This window comes from Dromiciops gliroides, chromosome 4, assembly GCF_019393635.1.
Source record: "Dromiciops gliroides isolate mDroGli1 chromosome 4, mDroGli1.pri, whole genome shotgun sequence".
Taxonomy (NCBI): domain Eukaryota; kingdom Metazoa; phylum Chordata; class Mammalia; order Microbiotheria; family Microbiotheriidae; genus Dromiciops; species Dromiciops gliroides.
This window is the reverse complement of record NC_057864.1, coordinates 382,973,514-382,992,881: the sequence shown is the minus strand read 5'-3', so window position 1 is coordinate 382,992,881 and position 19,368 is coordinate 382,973,514. Positions and strand designations below refer to the sequence as shown.

At 39.8% G+C, this 19,368-nt stretch overlaps 2 protein-coding genes across 7 annotated transcripts in view; one reads left to right on the top strand and one right to left on the bottom strand.

Moving 5' to 3' along the window:
• PLAGL1 (PLAG1 like zinc finger 1) overlaps window positions 1–12,692 on the top strand; it is a 162,304-nt gene extending 149,612 nt beyond the window's left edge. For all 6 annotated transcript variants that reach the window (XM_043964340.1, XM_043964341.1, XM_043964342.1 and 3 more), the window contains one exon: window positions 9,592–12,692. In XM_043964340.1, coding sequence (XP_043820275.1) covers window positions 9,592–10,858 — 1,267 coding nt within the window. In that variant the 3' untranslated portion in view covers window positions 10,859–12,692. The remainder of the gene's footprint in view (window positions 1–9,591) is intronic.
• Window positions 12,693–15,270: 2,578 nt separating this feature from the next.
• Window positions 15,271–19,368, bottom strand: part of ZC2HC1B (zinc finger C2HC-type containing 1B) — a 30,312-nt gene continuing 26,214 nt past the window's right edge. The window contains exons 8-9 of the mRNA XM_044003501.1: window positions 17,037–17,116; window positions 15,271–15,403 (exon numbers count right to left, since the gene is read on the bottom strand). Of these exons, the coding sequence (XP_043859436.1) occupies window positions 17,052–17,116 (65 nt within the window). The 3' untranslated portion in view covers window positions 15,271–15,403; window positions 17,037–17,051. The remainder of the gene's footprint in view (window positions 15,404–17,036; window positions 17,117–19,368) is intronic.

Below are 19,368 nucleotides of genomic sequence, written 5' to 3'. Positions count from 1 at the left end.
CCATGCCCTTTGGTCCTTTAATGTAGAAGCTGCTAGATCTTGCTTTATCCTTATTGGAGCTCCACAGTATTTGAATTCCTTTTTTCTAGCTGCTTGCAATATTTTCTCCTTGACCTGGGAGTTTGGGAATTTGGCTATAATATTCCTGGAGGTTTTCCTTTGGGGGTCTCAGGAGGTGATTGGTGGATTCTTTCAATTTCTATTTTAGCTTCTGCTTCTAGAATATCAGGGCAATTTTCCCTCACAATCTCTTGGAGGATGGTGTTTAAGCTTTTGTTTTGTCATGGTTTTCAGGTAGTCCAGTGAGTTTCAAATTCTCTCTCCTAGATTTATTTTCTAGGTCAGCTGTTTTTCCAAACAGATATTTCACATTGCCCTCTATTTTTTCATTCAGTTGGATTTGCTTTACTGTGTCTTGGTTTCTCATAAGGTCACTAGCTTCCATTTGTTCAATTCTAATTCTTAGGCAGTTATTTTCATCAGACAGTTTTTTAATCTCCTTAGGCTTTTCAAACTGTTGCTTTTTTTCTCATGATTCTCCTGTATTGCTCTCAATTCTGTTTTCATTCTTTCCTCCCTTTCTCTACATCTTCTTTCTATTTCTCCTACTTTCTCTTCAAAGTCCCTTTTGAGAGCTTCCACGGCCTTAGACCAGTTCATATTTTTATTGGAAGCTTTGGATGTTGGATCTTTGACCCTGTTATTATCTTTTTCTGAGGTTGTATTGTGGTCTACCTTACCCCAAGAGAAGTTTTTGATGGTCTTCTGCTTTCTCTGCCTATTCATCCTGGCTTACTATTTCTTGGCTTTTAACTCTTTCTTAAAGTGTGGCACTGCTTCCAGGACACCTTGTTCCAGGTATTGCATGGCTCGGGGGATGATTGGGCTTCTTCTCAGCCTGCCTGGCCTCGCTTTTATTTGATTTTAAACTCTCCACTGGGGGGGTGGGGGTGGGGCTGCTTCTTGGCTCCGCTCTTGTTCCCAGCTTCAGAGGGTCCCAGGTGTTTTGGTTTGGGGGGGGCAGGTTTTAATCTCACCTGGCCTGTTCTCTGGTCCAGAGATAACCTTAAGCTTACTTACTAAACAACCAACCAGCAAAGCTTTGTGTGGTGTGGTTTTTAGCTTTGATGAGCCTGCTCCCCTTCTCCCTTCCCCAACCTGGGCTTCCTGCTGCTCAGGATTTCTTCCTGGTTCCCTTCTGGGGTGGGACAGTCGAATTCTTCCCCCTAGTCCACTGGTACCCCTGCACTTACCGCCTCCGCGGGCCCCCCCCCCTCCCTGGCCAGCTGTTCAACCTGACTGCGAGCTTAGTTCCAGAAGATCCCAGTGCTGAAGCCAATTCAGAGGCACTGGGGCAAATTCCTCGGGCAGGTGTCTGGTGTGTCTGCCTGATTGCAGGGTTAGACTTCATTTGTGGCCCAACATGGCCCCCTGAAATCTATCTATAGCTGGAGAAAACTCTCAGCCCGTATTTTTGTGTGTTTTTCTGCTCCAAGAGTTATTTTATTGCTATTTTGGGGGTGATTGTATCAGGAGTTCTGTGCGTTTAATGCCTCTCCTCCACCCCCACTGTATAGGTTTAAAACCCTCCTAATTGGCAGTTAGAATTCCTTATCCAAAAAAGGTTAGAGTAAATAGAAAGAGAAATGGTTATACCAGAGGTCCTAATTAAAATCTTAATATTACTTGAAAGCAGTACTGACCATAGATGAGATGCAAATGTAGACAGTAAAACTATGGATAGATTATAAGTGCATTTCTAAATATATACATAAATGATAGATGTTTGAGAAAGATAGTGGAGACATAAGGTTACTGAAATGCTAGTAAGACTTAATGGAGGTGTCATAAGCAGAATTTAGAAAGAGAAGAGGGATGTGGTTTGGTGGAGGAGAGTGGGAAGCCTGTTCTGGCCAAGGGAAGTAACATGTTCAATTTTGTACTTGAAGTAGAACCAAAAAAAAAAAAAAAGGAACCTGGACAGATTAAGCAAGAATTGCTGTCTCCTCCCACAACTACCCAAATTCCTTTCATGCCCCATGCCCTAAATCCTGAGCTAAAGCGGTTAGGGGAATGACAGAAGAGTGTGTGAGGGGGAAGTGATGTGTAAAACAGTGACCATATAGTTCTAGGCTTTTAGAGGGATGGACTGTCATCCTACTTCCTTTCTTGTCTCCACTGTAACATAAGCTGCATTTGATGGTTTAAAGATCAAAAGAGAAATGATAAATAGACTTACCTAACGAGAGAAGAAAGTACAGTCTGGAGTGCAGCAAGAGATGCAACCAATTAGGTTAAAACAGACCAGAACCTGAAGAGTTCATGGCAAGTTGTGGGGAGGGAAAAGAGGAGAGTTTGAGACAGTTGATGGAAAATCTTGAAGTCCATGGTTAAGAATTTTAACTTGATGAAAGAGATCATTGAGAGCCACAGAAGCTATCAGGGGTGTGATATGATACAATAAAAATAATACTTGAAAAAAGGGATTTTTAACTGTTGGATGCTAGATAGATTGGGATGGCAAATATATGAGTAAACGAATTGGTAGAGGGGTCCAGGTGTGAGGTTGTAAAGGCTGGATTAAGATGCTCTGGATCACTCTACCAGTCACCTCTTTCATCAAGAACAAGTGTCTTGACTTGGGACTTGTTAATGTGTTAGAGGGGATGTGATGGTAGCAAGAATAAGGAAGAGAGAGATGTCAAAGATTATCACGAGTCTTTAGAATAGGGAGAGCACTGGAGATGTTACTAAAGGAAATGTAAAGGGGAAAGAAAGATTTTTGAAGGATGGAGGTACTTGGGCATGTTTGCCGGAAGCAGGATAGAAATGAGTAAAAGCTAGCTTGGGCAAGTACAGCTGCGGAGCACCATTCTATATGCATGGTTGGTAGCTTTCAAGAAAGAGACTATTCAGCTTTGTGGGCAATTGGCTCAGACTCCTTTGAGCACACCCAGCTCATTGAATCTCTCCAAGGTGCTAGGAACTTTCCAAGCTCAAACCCTGCTTTACAGGAAGCTCTGCCACCAAGGCTTGCTTACTGATTGTGGGAAACTCAGCATTCAGCCTTGTGCCTGTTGGATTTCATGATACAATGGGTTGGTGCTGTTCATAACAGAGTAGAAACTCTGCTCCAAAAACATAGGGATGGGCATGTGGCTTATTGTTGAACATTAACAAGCTTATAAAGAACTACTGTAGCCTGAAATTGCAAATTGGCATGCTTGGCAAGCTTCTCTTTGAGAGGAAGGGGCTTGTCTGGTCATGGATTGATTACTCTGGATCTTTCAGAAGCCTAAGACATGATCTTCAGTGAAACGAAGCAGCCTCTGATGAACCAGTTCAGAGAGGGACTTCATGAAGTTCTTCAAGATGAGTTAAGGAAGAAGTAACTTAATCTCTGCCCACCCTCACACAGCAATCAATCAATAAACATTTATCAAGCATGTACTTGTGACAGCTAAGCAGTTGAGTGGATAGAGCATTGGGCTTGGAATTAGGAAGACCTGAGTTCAAGTACAGCTTTAGAAACATCTTAGCTGTATGACCTTAGGCAAGTCACTTAACTCTGCCACTAGAGAAGGAAATGGTAAACCACTCCAGTATCGCTGCCAAGAAAATCCCGGACAGAGGTTCACAAGGTCAAGAAGAATTGGACGTGACTGAAATAACTGAACAATAAAGAACTTACTGTGATAAATTCAGTTTTGGACATGTTGAATTTCATGTGTCTACTAGACAGTAAGTTTGAGATGTCTGAATGGTTATTGGAGATGCAAAGTTGGAAGTCAGCAGAGAGATTGGGGCACCATAGGTAGGTCTGAGAATCATCAGCATAGAGAGGAAGCCGATGAGATCACCAAGTGAAGTAATATAGAGCGAGAAGAGGACTGTGCTCAGAACATAATTCTGAGGGACATCTAATGAAGGGCACGATCTGGATGAGGATTTGGCAAAGGAGACATAGTGTCACGTGGGTAGAGGAGACCATCTGGGGCAGAGGTGTGAGACTATCCTACAGACTCAAATCTAGAAAAGCCTGAAGAGCTTTTCCAGCTGGGGAGCCTCTACACATATGTTTTATAACTAACCCCTTTGGCACGGGCGAGGTGACTAAACTGGGGTGCTATTTCTGTATGGTCAGCAATACAGCCATTATCAGGTGAGATACCCCCTCAGCAACCACAAGGTTGGACACAGGAAACAAGAAATCTAAAAGACAGGACATCTCAGCCAGCAACCCTTCCTCCATGTTACAGAGGATTCCCGTATAGAACTGGAGGTAGATTAAGTGAACTTTCTGCCTGCTTTCAACAATGAGATCTCCCTCCCATCCGTCATGGAAAGAAAAGCCGGAGTTTTCTGACCACTGAGTCCTCTGACACAAAGTTCTAGTGTATTTTGAAGTACTGAAATGTCACAGACCTCTCATTGGGAGGGCATACAGTCACCCCAAAGCTTCTTCCATAATGATTAAGATGATTGATAGATTCTTGCTTTAATCCAGTCAGGTGTCTCATGAGACCAGACCTATTAGCAAGCAGCCATCAGGAAACCTTGATTTTAGGCCACACCATCTTCACTCCTTTTCTAGTGATGTTCAGGATATGGGGATATGTTTGTGGCCTGTTCATAAAACAGCACCTGGCAGATCAGTTCTCTTTCCAGAAACTGCCAGGGTACCATATAAACAGCTACTACACCTTACCACCAGTGGACACTTTTCTTTCTTTCTTTCTTTTTTTTGGTGAGGCAATTGGGATTAGTTAAGTGACTTGCCTACGGTCACACAGCTAGTAAGTGTTAAGTGTCTGAGGCCGGATTTGAACTCAGGTCCTCCTGAATCCAGGGCCACCGGCTCTATCCACGGTACCACCTAGCTGCCCTAGTGGACACTTTTGAGCTGCTTTCCCCTTCACTACCGGGGCTTGGCTGATGTGTTCTGTACCAGGAAAGCAGAGGACTTGTCTCTGTGCCTGTGCCTACACTTCTGTCACTGAATTGGTACCACTGCCCCTGATCAAAGCAGAACAGGCAAACTCTTTGATCCAACACAAGACCCTGGCTCTTTGACAGTATTTGGTGACAAACCTGCAGTGGAGATTTGTAGCTGAAGAAAGAAAGAAAAGGAAACTCTGGCTATGCCCTGACCAAAATCCTAATCTTGGACTGCCTTTACCCTGCCTGATGTTAGATCAATTAGATAGATCAAAAGAAGTTAAGACAACTTTGTGAAATGAAATGTCAGGGGAATGTTACAACTTGATAATTCAGTGGGAGAATGAATAAACAACAGGGTTATAATCAATGGCAGTAGGGGTACAGCTACAGTGGATAGGCACTGGGTCTAAAGGGAAGTTAAAATTCAGCCTCAAACCCTTGCTAGCTATGTGTCTCTGGAGAAGTCACTTAAGCTCTATTAGCTTCAGTTTCCTCATCTACATAATATTGGGTATAAATACTGGGTATAATGACAGCACCTACTTCCCAGGATCATTGTGAGGACCAAATGAGATAATAATTCTAAAGCATTTAGCACAGTGCCTAGTATATAGTATGTACATAATTAATAGCAGTATGTGTACTTCTTTGGTCTTTGTTTTATATTTATTTACACATACACACACACACACACACACACACTCACTCTAAGATTTTTTTTCTATTATATTTTCCATATAGGTCACTGAGCCTGGAATAGCTTGACTAGGGGTCGGAGGGTAAGATGCCCATGTTAGAGTTCCTCATGCATTATAACTTTTTTCAGCCTCTTAAGTGCTGTTGTAATTTTCTTACTCGTTTTAATTCTTGTTTAATTTCTTTGACTGTACCTTTTAGTCATTTTAGAACATCTTTTGGGAAATCTTGCATCATTTCCTTCCCTATCTCTGTTGTTTCTGATGCGTTAGCTGACTCCATTATGGTGGGTTTTTTAAAAAAATGATTATTAAACTGTTGTCAGCACTCTGCAAAGTTTTTATTTTCTTGGGGTCTTTTTAAAGCTGTTTTTCACAGAATCACAGAGTTGGAAGAGGCCTCAGAAGAGGCCATAGGCCAACCAATACATGAACAAAGAATCCCCTCTACAACATAGCTGAAAAGTGGTGATCTTTCCTTTGCATGGAGATTTCCAAGGAGGAGGAATTGACTGTTAGGAATTTTTAATTAACCTAAATTTACCTCTTTGCAATTTCAACCCAGTACTCATTTTTCTCTCATAGACCTAGTACAACAAATCAAATCCCTCTTCGGTATGAGAGCCCTTCAGATACCTGAAGCCAGCCCTAAATCTTCTCTTTTCTGGGCTAAACATATCCAGTACCTTCTTAGGATCCTCACAAGGCATGATTTTAATGCCTTTTGCCTTTTTGACTACCTTCCTACATATGTTGTTCAATCTATCAATGTTCTTTTAAATATATGCATCAGGACTGAACAAGACCACAGGTGTAATCTGACCAGAAGAGAGTATAGTGGGACCATCACTTTCATCTGCTAGACATCATACCTCCCTAAATGAAGTTTAAGATCAAAGTAGTCTTTTTGGTGGCATACCATACTTTTCCTCATATTGACCTCCCATGTTGAATTTTTCTTCTTTTTGCTGTTTTTTGATAGGTATATGAGGAACCTGATTACCTTCACACCTCCTCCACTATCTTAAGCGGAAAGCGCCATGATTGTCTAAATATTATCTTTTAGGATTTACTTGATTTGCTTTTATTTTATTATGTTGACTTGAAACAAAATGTAATTTCACTTTTTTTCTGAATGCATTTTTTTACATTGATTTGAGATCTTGTCTGTTTCTGCTTTTTTGCATTCATATGAGATGAATGTACTCTAACTGTTCATCTTACTTCTATATACCATTATATTTTAAATATTTTTCATAAATATGTATATATACATATTGGTGCAGTTTTATTTTCAAATCCATTCTCACCTTTGTTCATTTTATGGGAAAGCTTATAATAATCAGGTTATAATTATTAAGCCGTTTTTTCTATCAAATATTGTGGAGGGTTTTTTTGTTTGTTTTTTCTTTTTTTGAAGTGGGGGGTGATGGTGGTGAGAAAAAATCCTTTCTAGTTTTTGTTTCGGTACATCCTGATCCTGTCTTTGCCTTTCCCCCTCTCCCAAAAAATGGGTTCTTGCACTTTCTCTCTTAAAAAAATTGTTTCTCGGGGCAGCTAGGTGGCGCAGTGGATAGGGCACCGGCCCTGGAGTCAGGAGGACCTGAGTTCAAATCCAGCCTCAGACATTTGACACTTACTAGCTGTGTGACCCTGGGCAAGTCGCTTAACCCCAATTGCCTCACCAAAAACAAAACAAAACAAAAAATTGTTTCTCTATAGCGTTTTCTTTGAATCAGTCTCTTCTCTAACCCCACCTCTCCAGCTCAGACAGCCCCTCCCTCTTCTAATTCAACCCACAGTACTATAATTTTTTTTTTTTTGGCGGGGGCAATGAGGGTTAAGTGACTTGCCCAGGGTCACACAGCTAGTACAGGGTCAATGCTTTATTCACTGCACCACCTAGCTGCCCCCTTTTTGTGTGATTCATGAGATGTTTTCTTACTATCATCCCCACCTCTGTACTTGAATCATTTTTACCTATGATTCCTCTAAATAAAATTTTTCTTTTCTTCCTTCCTACCCTCCTTCTTTCCTTCTTTCTCTTCCCCCTTCCCATCTTCTTTTTGCCTCTTTTCTAGTGTACTTTTTGAATACCAAGCTCAAGGCTTGTTTCCTCAGTGACCCTCACACAAAGTAAAAAATCCCAAAGACTGCTGATTGTGTTTTCCCTTTTGAAAATGTGAGCCCTGGATGATCAGCTAGTCCTTTGGAGATATCCATATTTGCCTACCTTTCTTAAATTTGTTCTCTGCATTTGTATTTCAAATAACTGTCCATCTCTGATATTTTCTAAAAAGGAGTTTGCCAAGCCATATATTCTCATAGATTCATTTTTTCCCTATAAAATTATGTTTAACTTCGTACATTGTTATTCTTTGGTGCTAACTATTTCCCACTATGTTTTGGTGTATTACATTCTTACCTTTCCTTTCATTTTTCATTAATGGTGAGTAGTCCTGTGTGATTCTGACTGAAGTTTCTGTATGATCTGTCTCTTCCTGGATTGTAATACTTTTCCTTTGATTTTGGAGATTCAAAGTGTGGCAGCCACATTTCTGTTTGAATAAAACCTCAGATTTATCATATTTTTTGGTGAGGCCAGTGTGTCTTGGATTCTTCAAGTTCTGTTTTTCAAGAATTGCTTTTAATTTTGGATATCTTCCATTCTTCCAATTTTGCTGTCTTTTGACTTGGATTGCATAATTCTCATTATCTCTGAAGTTTTTTTATTATATTTCTACCATTTTGAGTATACACTATTCAGATGAAGTTTTCCAACTTAAGTTCTAAGCCACTGCTTTACTTTTTAAGTGTTTCATTAAGAACTCCAGGTTTACTACAAGAGCTGTCTCTTTTTTTTGTTTTTAATTAGACCCTCCAACTGCTTTCCAGGTCCTTATGGTCATTACATTTTATTTCCTGGGATTCCAATTGCTTACTCATTTATTCAATTTTTCTTCTAGCTTTTTTCTTCTCTGTGTGGCTTTCCCTGTAAGCATTTCCTCCCTTTTAAATATTGTTCTTTTAGTTTATTTGGTACATTTTAATTTGTTTTCAGGTAAAAAGGGGAGCTGAGTTTATACATAACCTCCCTGTCATCTTGCCAGAAGTCCTTCCCTGATCATTTTCAATGTACTTCCTGGGGAAGCTTTAACACAGATTTTCATTTCAGCCTCATCTCCATCCCTTCACCTCCCAACCAGCATCAGTAGATTCTGTAGGATCAAGATCCGTGTGTAACATCAGTTTTATTTCTTTTCAGATAATTTTATGTCAGTCTTCATCGGTTTATACAAAATTTCCTGCCCTCAAGAAATTGTAATTTAAAATTTAACTTATATATTGGAGTAGAGGCTAAAGAGGAGTATTTTGGACAGGGAAAGAATGGGACATTGGGACTTTTGGTCTTTCCAAAAGTCCCATTTTTAAGGCTCAAAGTAAAACTGGGAAACCTTAACAGATTCCTTCCTTCCTTCCTTCCTTCTTTCCTTCCTTCCTTCCTCCCTCCCTCCCTCCCTCCCTTCCACATTTCTGTGTTAAGTGAAAATAATGATAATACCACCCAACTGGGATGCTGTTATGCAAAAGACACTTAGGTAACTTTAGACTAGTAATACTCTGAAGAGGTCAAGTTAGAAATTTTCACATGAGCATTTCACACCTCTAGCACATGCCTGCCTATAGAACACTCAGATAAATTAGATTTGGAGACCTCTTTTGATGACATTTTTCATTTACTTGTATATAATTATCAAGCTCGGACCCTTGCTAAACTCATTGTTCATGTATATTTCTAAAATGTATTCTCCTATAATATGTACTGTATAGACATGAAATTGTATTTGCTCTGCCTTCAGAGATTGTATGGTTCTCTCTTGAAGCAATAGCACCTTCCTCAGCTCAAAAGATTCTGAAATTCTTAATTGTCCAATTTATTTATTTTTCATCCTAGGCACATGGCCACCCATTCACCACAGAAATCCCATCAGTGCGTTCACTGTGAGAAGACATTCCACCGGAAAGACCACCTGAAGAATCATCTCCAGACTCATGATCCGAACAAAATGGCCTTTGGGTGTGATGAGTGTGGGAAGAAGTATAACACCAAGCTGGGCTACAAGCGGCATTTGGCCCTCCATGCGGCCAGCAGTGGAGACCTCACATGCCGGGTTTGTGCCCTAGAGCTGGGGAGCACCGAAGTGTTGCTGGATCATCTCAAGGCCCACACTGGGGGAAAACCCCCTAATGGAGCCAAGGAGAAGAAGCATCAGTGCGACCATTGTGAGAGATGCTTCTACACTCGGAAGGATGTTCGGCGCCACCTGGTGGTCCACACAGGCTGCAAAGACTTCCTTTGTCAGTTCTGTGCCCAGCGATTTGGGCGAAAAGACCATCTTACTCGACATACCAAGAAAACGCACTCACAGGAGCTGATGAAAGACCAGCCGCAAAATGGAGATCTGCTGGGCTCACTCAATCCACATTCTCCTCCATTTCAGCTCAAAGAAGGGGCTGCTGGGTTATCACCTTTTCCTTTAGGGGTCTGTGTACAGAATGGATTTGGGAATAGCTTGCAGGCGGACATACAAGACAACACACCTGGTCCCTATGAACAAAGCCTACAACACTCACAACCACTTCCAGATTCTCTAGCAGCCATCCCGCCTTCAGCATCTCCAGGCTCACCTTCTTGTAACCTTCAGCACCCTGAATATGACCCAAGCTCTACCTCATACTCACCACTCACCCACCCCAAAATTCTGCCCCTCAAAACAGGTTCAAAGGGATTCTGCAATATGAACCTCCTTGAGGAATTGTCTTTGCAAGAGCCTCACTCAGCAGCCAGAATTAGCCCAGACCTCGATCTGGCTAAGGGGGTTGTGGACAGATTAAATGTTAACAAGGAAATAGTGATGTCTGCTGATGCTATGAACAGGGCATCATCATCACCTGCCTCTTTGGATATCTCACACGTCCTGGGGTTTTGGCAGCTGCCTCCCTCCCTCACCCAAAATGTCCATGGGAACAGCACTATGCCGCTGGGACCCAGGGAATCACTACCCCATAGACTAAGCTGTCTTGGGCAACAGCCACAAGAACCACAGCTAGCCATGGGCAGTGTGACTCTCAATCAGCTACATCTTCCTCACATTCCTCACACTTTCCCTGCCAGCCCCAGCTCTGCTATCCTGCCTCATTTTCACCATGCATTCAGATGACTTCTATTTTAAAAGAGTACTTTTCTGTCCTAGAAAAGGTTTCAAGCAGCGAAGCCATGTGTTTGAAAGGCCAGCTATAATGCAAGATTAGAAAAACAGGATTATCTGCACAAGGGTGACTGCTTCATGTCACAGAATTCTGAAAAAGACACATAAAACCAACCAACTGCATGTTTCGTGCCAATCTGCCATGAGTGTTCATGCTTTGTACCAAATTTTATATTGAGTATTTTATAGTGGAACGGCAAATACTGCCGTGACAGGCATACAAAATGAGGGCTGCTATATAAGTATGGGCCATGGGGAAATTAACTTCAAGCCATGCATCATAGTAAAGATGATATACAAATAGTGACCATTTTTATATGGCTTCTAGGTGGACCACTACATGAACAAGGGCCCTACCTAGTAAATGAACTTTGGGAAACTTCTGATTTCTTCAAGTTGAGAAGATGGAATGCTTCTTTTTCTTTCTCTTAATAAAAATAAAATAACTTTATGGGGATTAAATTTAACTAGGCTGTGGACTTCAGTCTACTTCAGCAGTTCAGGGATTTTTCTGTCTTCAGGGTTGGAAATAGTTAGTTACTACTGCCATAGCAAAATGAAAATCTTACAAAAAAACCAAACAGCTTCTTATAGAAAGTTCTTTGTTTTTTAAAAAAAAGAAACCAACATTTTTATTTAGTTTCCATCTTCAACAGAATGACAAGGATATTTTGTTGACTCCCCTAGTTTCTCTTAAAGACCTAAATGATTATTTAGACAAATTCAGCAGGAAAAGTCCCTGTGGACTGATTCTTGGTTAGAATTTCTGATGTTGTGCAAAAAATGCACAGGTCAGTCAAGAAAGACATTTGCTGATTTCAAGAATTATTATTATTATTTCAGTAGGAATATGAAATTACTTTGTCTCAAAGAAAACCCCTTGTTCAAGATCTTTATTTGATAAGTTGGGCTTTAAATATTACTGTACCTAGGATCCTAAATGCTGTTTTTCAACACATAATAAATGCAATATTTTTCAATTCTTAAAAAATATACATTTATTTGAAGTCACGTTCTGATCTTTACTCATCCCTCCCCTTGCATTTATGTTTTCTAAATGTGAATTACTAATCCAATTTGGCCTTTAAAAATCCTATTCTTTGAACTTTATGTCCAAATAAAAGAAGTAAAACAGTAATTTTATTTTTACCAAAAAAGAATGTTATTTAATGTGAAGGAGAAAATGTACTTTGGATTTAGTAGGTTCTTTTTGTTTCTGAAATGGTTATTTTAACATTTTAATTTTAGATATATCAAAAGTGCATAAACAAACTTTAAAAATAGAGGTATAGCAAAAGACTCCCAGCTTAGGAATGAAGGTTTTGCTGTGGGACATTAGGAAAATAACTTATTTTTTGTTAGGAAAATAAGCTATTTTCAGCTTCAGTTTCTTCATCTGAAAAATGAAAGGGTTGGACAAAATAATTTCTAGGGTTCTTTCAGCTATAAAGTTATATAATAATATCCATTTACTATAAAATATCACAGTTTCTCCTATTCTCTCCCCCTCTTCCATGCCCCCTTCCCCTCTCCCTCCATATATATATATTTACTTCTCTGAAGACATAATAGTCTAAAAAGGTGTCATAGTCCATAAGAGTTTTCCAGGTATGGATTGGTTTTTAAAATACCGTTTATAATATTGTCTAAAGTTTTGTTTCTGGCATGAATTAGTAATTTATAGATATCCATATTTGGAATATTATTAAAGTGCCATTTCCCATTATTCTGTCATGATTTAGCATTATTTACCACATGTTAACTAAGAGGATCAAAGAGTTCATAAAGTCTTTTGCCCAATAAAGTCCCTTTCATAAACTCATTGCTCTGTAAATTTCTTAGCTTGAAGTGAAGGTGATATGCAGACCAAAAACATTTTAGAACTGTCAGTTTACAAGGAATTGTAACAACATTGTTCTTTGTATGCATATTAAGATGGATCTATCTAGCATGTATTGGGCCATGCACTGAATTTTTTTTTTAAAAGACAGTTTTTGTTTCATGGGTTGCCAGGACCAGAGGAGTTATCATAGAGGGTCATTTTCCCCCTTGGGACTGAAAGCATGCATGCATTTGATTTTTTTTTTTTTTTTAGTGAGGCAATTGGGGTTAAGTGACTTGCTCAGGGTCACACAGCTAGTAAGTGTTAAGTGTCTGAGATCGGATTTGAACTCAGGTCCTCCTGACTCCAGGGCCGGTGCTCTATCCACTGCACCACCTAGCTGCCCCAGCATGCATGCATTTGAAAAAACTGGGAGGCAAGTTAGAAGCACCTTCCGGGCTAGGAATAGCAAAGCTATTCCTTATTTGATGGAAACCATGCCCTCGATTAACACAACAAATCCAAGAATATTTCATACACACAGTTGTTGGGTTTTTTAAAAATACTTTTTAAAGACCATGGGGCCAAATACGTTTTTAAGACAATTCTATATAATTTTCTGTGATTCAAGTTTATACTGCTCATTATTCCTCATTAGCAACTTATTTCCTCCTTTTAAAGAATGGAGGACAGATATGTTTTACTGGCCTTAGCTAAATTTTCTCTTGGTTCACTTAGAAATATTACCCATTTAACTTACATGATCTATAAAAGGAGCAAGTGATTTCCCCCAAAAGTGGTCCACAAGGTTTTTCAAAATGCAGTTAATGTTGCTAGTACCTAGTATTACATCTACACAGAACAAGGTAGGTTTTATTTGTTTTTGTTTTTTGTTTTTAGTGAGGCAATTGGGGTTAAGTGACTTGCCCAGGGTCACACAGCTAGTAAGTGTTAAGTGTCTGAGGCTGGATTTGAACTCAGGTCCTCCTGACTCCAGGGCCAGTGCTCTATTCACTGCGCCATCTAGCTGCCCTGTAGGTTTTATTTGAAGGATTTGTTCAATACTGTATCTTGGAAGGTGGAATCCTTCAGGTTGGATGGAACAAAATGGTTTGATCTTTTTCAATCAACAGGTACTAGGCACTGGGGATATAAGTTAGAAAGAGTGAAACAATTCCTTTGTGCAAGAGCTTTTCATTCCAATGGGAAAGACAGGTACATATCTAAATATATACAAAATAGGTCAGATGAGAAAGTTCATGAAGATGGTGGTTGAACATAAAGGAAGAGAAAGACTTTGAGGTAGAAGTGAGGAAAGAGTGCATCCCCAGTGAAGCTTGTCAGTGCAATAATAGGGAGATTGGAGATGGATTGTCGTGAATTAGCATCAGAGTGAAGGCCAATTTCACTGGAAAAATGCAGGTGGGGGGGGAGGGCTGGGAATGCTCAATTAAGCTACAAAGATTGGCCAGGTTGTATAAGGCTTTTAAAAGCTGAATAAATTTGTTTTATCCTAGAGGCAATAGGAAGCCACCAATTAAGTTGGGAAATCACATGGCCAGATTAGTGATTAATGCAAATTATTTTGGTCACTTTGTGTAGGGTTATCTGGAATGGGGAGAGAGTTGAGTCAGGGAGACCAGTTATGAAGCTGTTGCTATAATCTAGGTAAGAGGTGATGAGGGATGACTGTGTGAGTGAAGAGAGGAAATAAGGAAAATGAGATTTTGGGAAGAAAAATAAACCTTAGGTTCAAAAAGTGTAATTAAATGCTTTTAAAGAACTTAATTCTTTGATCCTTAAACTCACAAGATATGAGGAATAAATGACAAGTACTTCTCCAAATGTATAAAGGGTTGGTGGGGGCTGCATTGCAAGTCAATGGCAAAAATTATTATCCAAGATTTTGGCTTTGTCCAGAAACTGCCAGTAAATTAATAATGGTTATGGGGTCTAGCTGCCCCCGCCCCCCATCGCCCCCCAGTCTTAACTTTTGAAGTTGGGTTTCTAATGTTATTAAATCCAATTTGATGCCTCTTAAAATACTGTATTGTTTAAGGTTTGTTTGTTTTTGGTTTTTTTTAGTGAGGCAATTGGGGTTAAGTGACTTGCCCAGGGTCACACAGCTAATAAGTGTTAAGTGTCTGAGGCTAGATTTGAACTCAGGTCCTCCTGTGATCTCACTGAGAAAGGGGGTAAAAATAGGAGAAACAACATAGTTAAGTAATGACAAAAGAGGGTAGGAAGAGAGATCTAAAGCAAAGAGAACTCCTTGGATGATTCTTCCAAGTTAGGTGTAGAAAGATAATAAGGTGTAATTAACATTTTGCCCACTTCATGACTTTACCTGGGGTGCAGTGAGGGGTTGCTCTATCCACTGTGCCACCTAGCTGCCCCCTAAGGTTTTTTTTTTTAAAGGAATGACACCAGTTTGATGCATCATTCACTAATTTTATTTTGAAAAATTACAAGAAAAGATTAAACAAAGAGAAAATTTTGTTATTGTTTTAATCATTACAATTAAACATGCACATTTTGAGTGGTATTCCAAGTTGAATAATAGGAATGCAAATGGAAATCTGTGGTTCTTTGGCGTTAATTAAGGTAATACTTGCTCAAAATGAAGGCAGCCATAGAGGATGCTGAGGAGCCAGTAATCTTCTGTATAGGTCGGTCTGAAATTAGGAAATTAGGAAAAGTGACATATTATTTTTACCAGTAATATCTTACTATGTATCTAGGCTGACATAGTTGACAATACTTGGAGTGAGGAAGACCTAGCTTTATATCATATTTCTTTCACCTCCAAACTGTATGGCTGGGGGCAAGTAATTTATTTAACTTAGCTGACTTCAAATCCTCATCTATAAAATAGGAATAGTAGTATTTTTCTGTTCTTGAGCTAATATAGATATGTACTTTGCAAATACTAAAACAGAAGTTTATTACAGGAAGTAATTAAAAAAAAAAAACAACCACCTTTGTCTACTGGAAAGCACCACAGGAACAGAAGGAAAGGGGCAACCTGTCTTGGGGAATCACATTCCTCTTACTGCAGAAAGCTAGATGGCACAGTTTATAGTGTTGGACTGGAGGACCTGGAAGACCTGAATTCAAATCTTGCTTAAGACACTTTAGCTGTGTGATCCTGGGTAAGTCACCTAATCTCTGTCTCGATTTCCTCATCTGTAAAATGGGGACGATGATAATCGGGTGGAAAGCATTGGACCTAGCATTGGGAAGACAGTCTCCTTGAGTTCAAATCCAGCCTCAGACACTTACTAGCTGTGAGATCCTGGGTGAGTTGCTTAACCCTGTTTGCCTCAGTTTTCTCATCTGTCAAATGAGCTGGAGAAGGAAATGGCAAACCATTCCTGTATCTTTGCCAAGAAAAGCCCAAATGGGGTCACAAAGAGTCAGATAGACTGAAAAATGACAACCACCACCACCACCTCAATATCGAAAAGAGATGACATTTAAAAAGTACTTTGCCAACTACAAAGGGCTATATAATTGCTAGCTCTTATTATTATAGAAAGAAAAGAAGGGGAGAAGAACTTGTAAGTCTAATGGGAAATGAAAGGAAATTTAATTTTAAAATTACAGAAGTAAATGCTTATTATTATTATTATTATTATTTTATTATTCAGGACTGTCATCAGGTGGGGGCGGACTATACTTCTTTGGCCCCACAGAGGAGAACTAGGAACAATGAATGAAAGTTACAAAGAAACAAATTCAGTCTTGATGTCTTGGATAGGAAGTAGCTTCCTCCAAATAGGAGGTACTCTTCAAGCGGATAATCATTTATCAGGTATTTATCAGTGGGTATACTTTTCCAGGCAGTTTTGGGCAAGTAAGGTAATGAGGTTCCTTCCAAATCTGAAATTCTGGGATGGGGTCAGGGAGGGGCAGTATGGCAAAAGCTAGGAAGTAGCCTCTTTTCCCCTGATGAATGGAAAACTTAGAATCTTTTTGCTTTGATTTAGTTAACACTAAATTAACATATAAATAGCAAATAAATAGTCTATTTAAGCATGATTTTAAAAACCTAAAATTAGACAATGCAAATTTCCCCTGTATTTCCCTCTCCTCTCCTCCCCTCCAAAACAAAACAAAAAGCAGATGACATGAGCTTTTCGTATGTTACCACTGCCCAGGGTTTATCCAAATTTCTCTTCGGATTTTGCCTATTGTGGTTCACTAAATCTAGAGTTGTTATTTTCAACATAATGTCATAAACAGCATTGCATCCTTACCCTTACAAGATTATCACAAGGGTTTGGTTAGACATAATTAATTTCTTACCTTGATCAAAGGACTTTAATTTTTTTTGGAGATCATTGACTTCTTGACTTTTAATCCAGTTCTTGCCTCTGAGGATGATCCTTTCAAAACATACACAGAACAGTCATCCTTATGCAAAAATAAAACATTAACAAGAAAGGAATGGAAAGGAAGCTGATTGACATGGTGAATTCCCCATTAGATTCAAAAGTTCTATACTGGGGCAGCGAGGTGGCTCAGTGGATAAAAGCACCTGCCCTGGAGTCAGGAGGACCTGAGTTCAAATCCAGCCTCAGACACTTGATACTAGCTGTGTGACCCTGGATAAGTCCCTTAACCCTCATTGCCCCACCAAAAAAAAAAAAAAAAAGAAAGTTCTATTCTCTTTTCCACAGTAATTTACATACAAGGTATGTGATACCCTCTTGCATCTACCATTCCCGCAACCCCTCACTGCACCCCAGGTAAAGTCATGAAGTGGGCAAAATGTTAATTACACCTCATTATCTTTCTACACCTAACTTGGAAGAATCATCCAAGGAGTTCTCTTTGCTTTAGATCTCTCTTCCTACCCTCTTTTGTCATTACTTAACTATGTTGTTTCCCTATTTTTACCCCCTTTCTCAGTGAGATCACATTGGAAAGGATCTAATAAATATATCATATGATGCTACCTCTTCCAAGACTACTAGTATTTTTTTTCTTTTTTGGTGAGGCAATTGGGGTTAAGTGACTTGCCTAGGGTCACACAGCTAGTGAGTTTTAAGTGTCTGAGGCTGGATTTGAACTCAGGTCCTCCTGACTCCAGGGCCGGTGCTCTATCCACTGCGCCACCTAGCTGCCCCAAGACTACTAGTATTTTAACAGAAGACTTTTTGTTTTTGTTTTTTTGGTTTTTTTGGGCAGGGCAATGAGGGTTAAGTGACTTGCCCAGGGTCACACAGCTAGTAAGTGTCAAGTGTCTGAGGCCGGATCTGAACTCAGGTCCTCCTGAATCCAGGGCCAGTACTCTATCTACTGCGCCACCTAGCTGCCCCCAACAGAAGACTTTTAAACTACTTTAATCCAAGGGTATAAATCTTACAATAACAGAATCTGGGGTACCAGTAAGGCCAGAGGGATCAATCTGGGAACAGGAGACCTTCTGCCTATTACTCCTCAAATCCACTACCTATTGCCCTATACTTTCCATATATTTCTCAGTGTGTTTTGAAAGAGGTATATCTCTAACCTTTAGCATTCTAAACATTCTCCCCACGATTGACTCGCCTGATACATGTACTCATCAGAGCATCCTGTAGCACCAATGGTACATCCAAAGATGTGTGACCTTTGAAAGGCACAAACGTACCTTTTGAATAATAAACTTTCAAAGGGTTAAACAGTGGAAAAAATGCTCCAGTGTCTTAGGTTTTGTCCTGGTCTGGGATGCAGGCTCTCTCCTTAGCAAATGAATCATAGGCAAGTCTGTATAGCTGCCCTTTAATTCAATAAATCAAATATTCATTATCTACTGTGTGCCACATTCTGTGCTAGGTGCATCCTACCATTGGGAGTTGATTAGGAGGGGAAGTGTAGGTATATCTGAGGACAATTAGGTGTACTGTCTCCAAAAACTAGGTGAGGACACCGATCAATAAAAATGCAGCAGTAGTGGTACAATAAACTACCAACTTTGGGGGTACTATGTGTATGTGTCTAATTGTTACAACTTCCACATGGCCTCTGAATACGAGATTGGAAGAAGAGCTGTTCATTTGTGTCCTCCCAGCAGGGAAAAGCAGTTGTGATACTGTCTTCTTGATGTGGCCAGCTCAAAAAATGTTCAGGCACAATGCATGCTAGGCCAAGCCACAGATGGGCACCTAGCAAAATATTAGAAATAATTCTTTCATACCAGATTTGGAACACTAGGGGAAAAAATGCTTGTAGCTAATAACTCTAGGGGGCTAATATAACACTTTTACGAATTAGAGTTTTGATGCCTTCTGCCCTATCTCATACACAATAGTACATTATACAACAAAGAAAAAAAGGTAAGGAAAATATGTACTAATTCTTGTTCGTGTCAGTCCTAAGGAACAAACATGGCGGCATTTTACCAAATAAAAGGAAAAACTCCTTCATCTGAAATTCCAGGTGTCCTACAATCTGGCTCCCAACTACCAATCTAATCTTATTACCCATATACATCTCCTTGGCTCCAGGTAAAATAGATCATCATTTCCTGAATACTCCTCAGGAAGCATTTAGCAGTGCCTGGCACACAGGAAGCACTTAATTAAAAATGCTTGTTGGGGGTAGCTAGATGGCGCAGTGGATAGAGCACCGGCCCTGGAGTCAGGAGGACCTG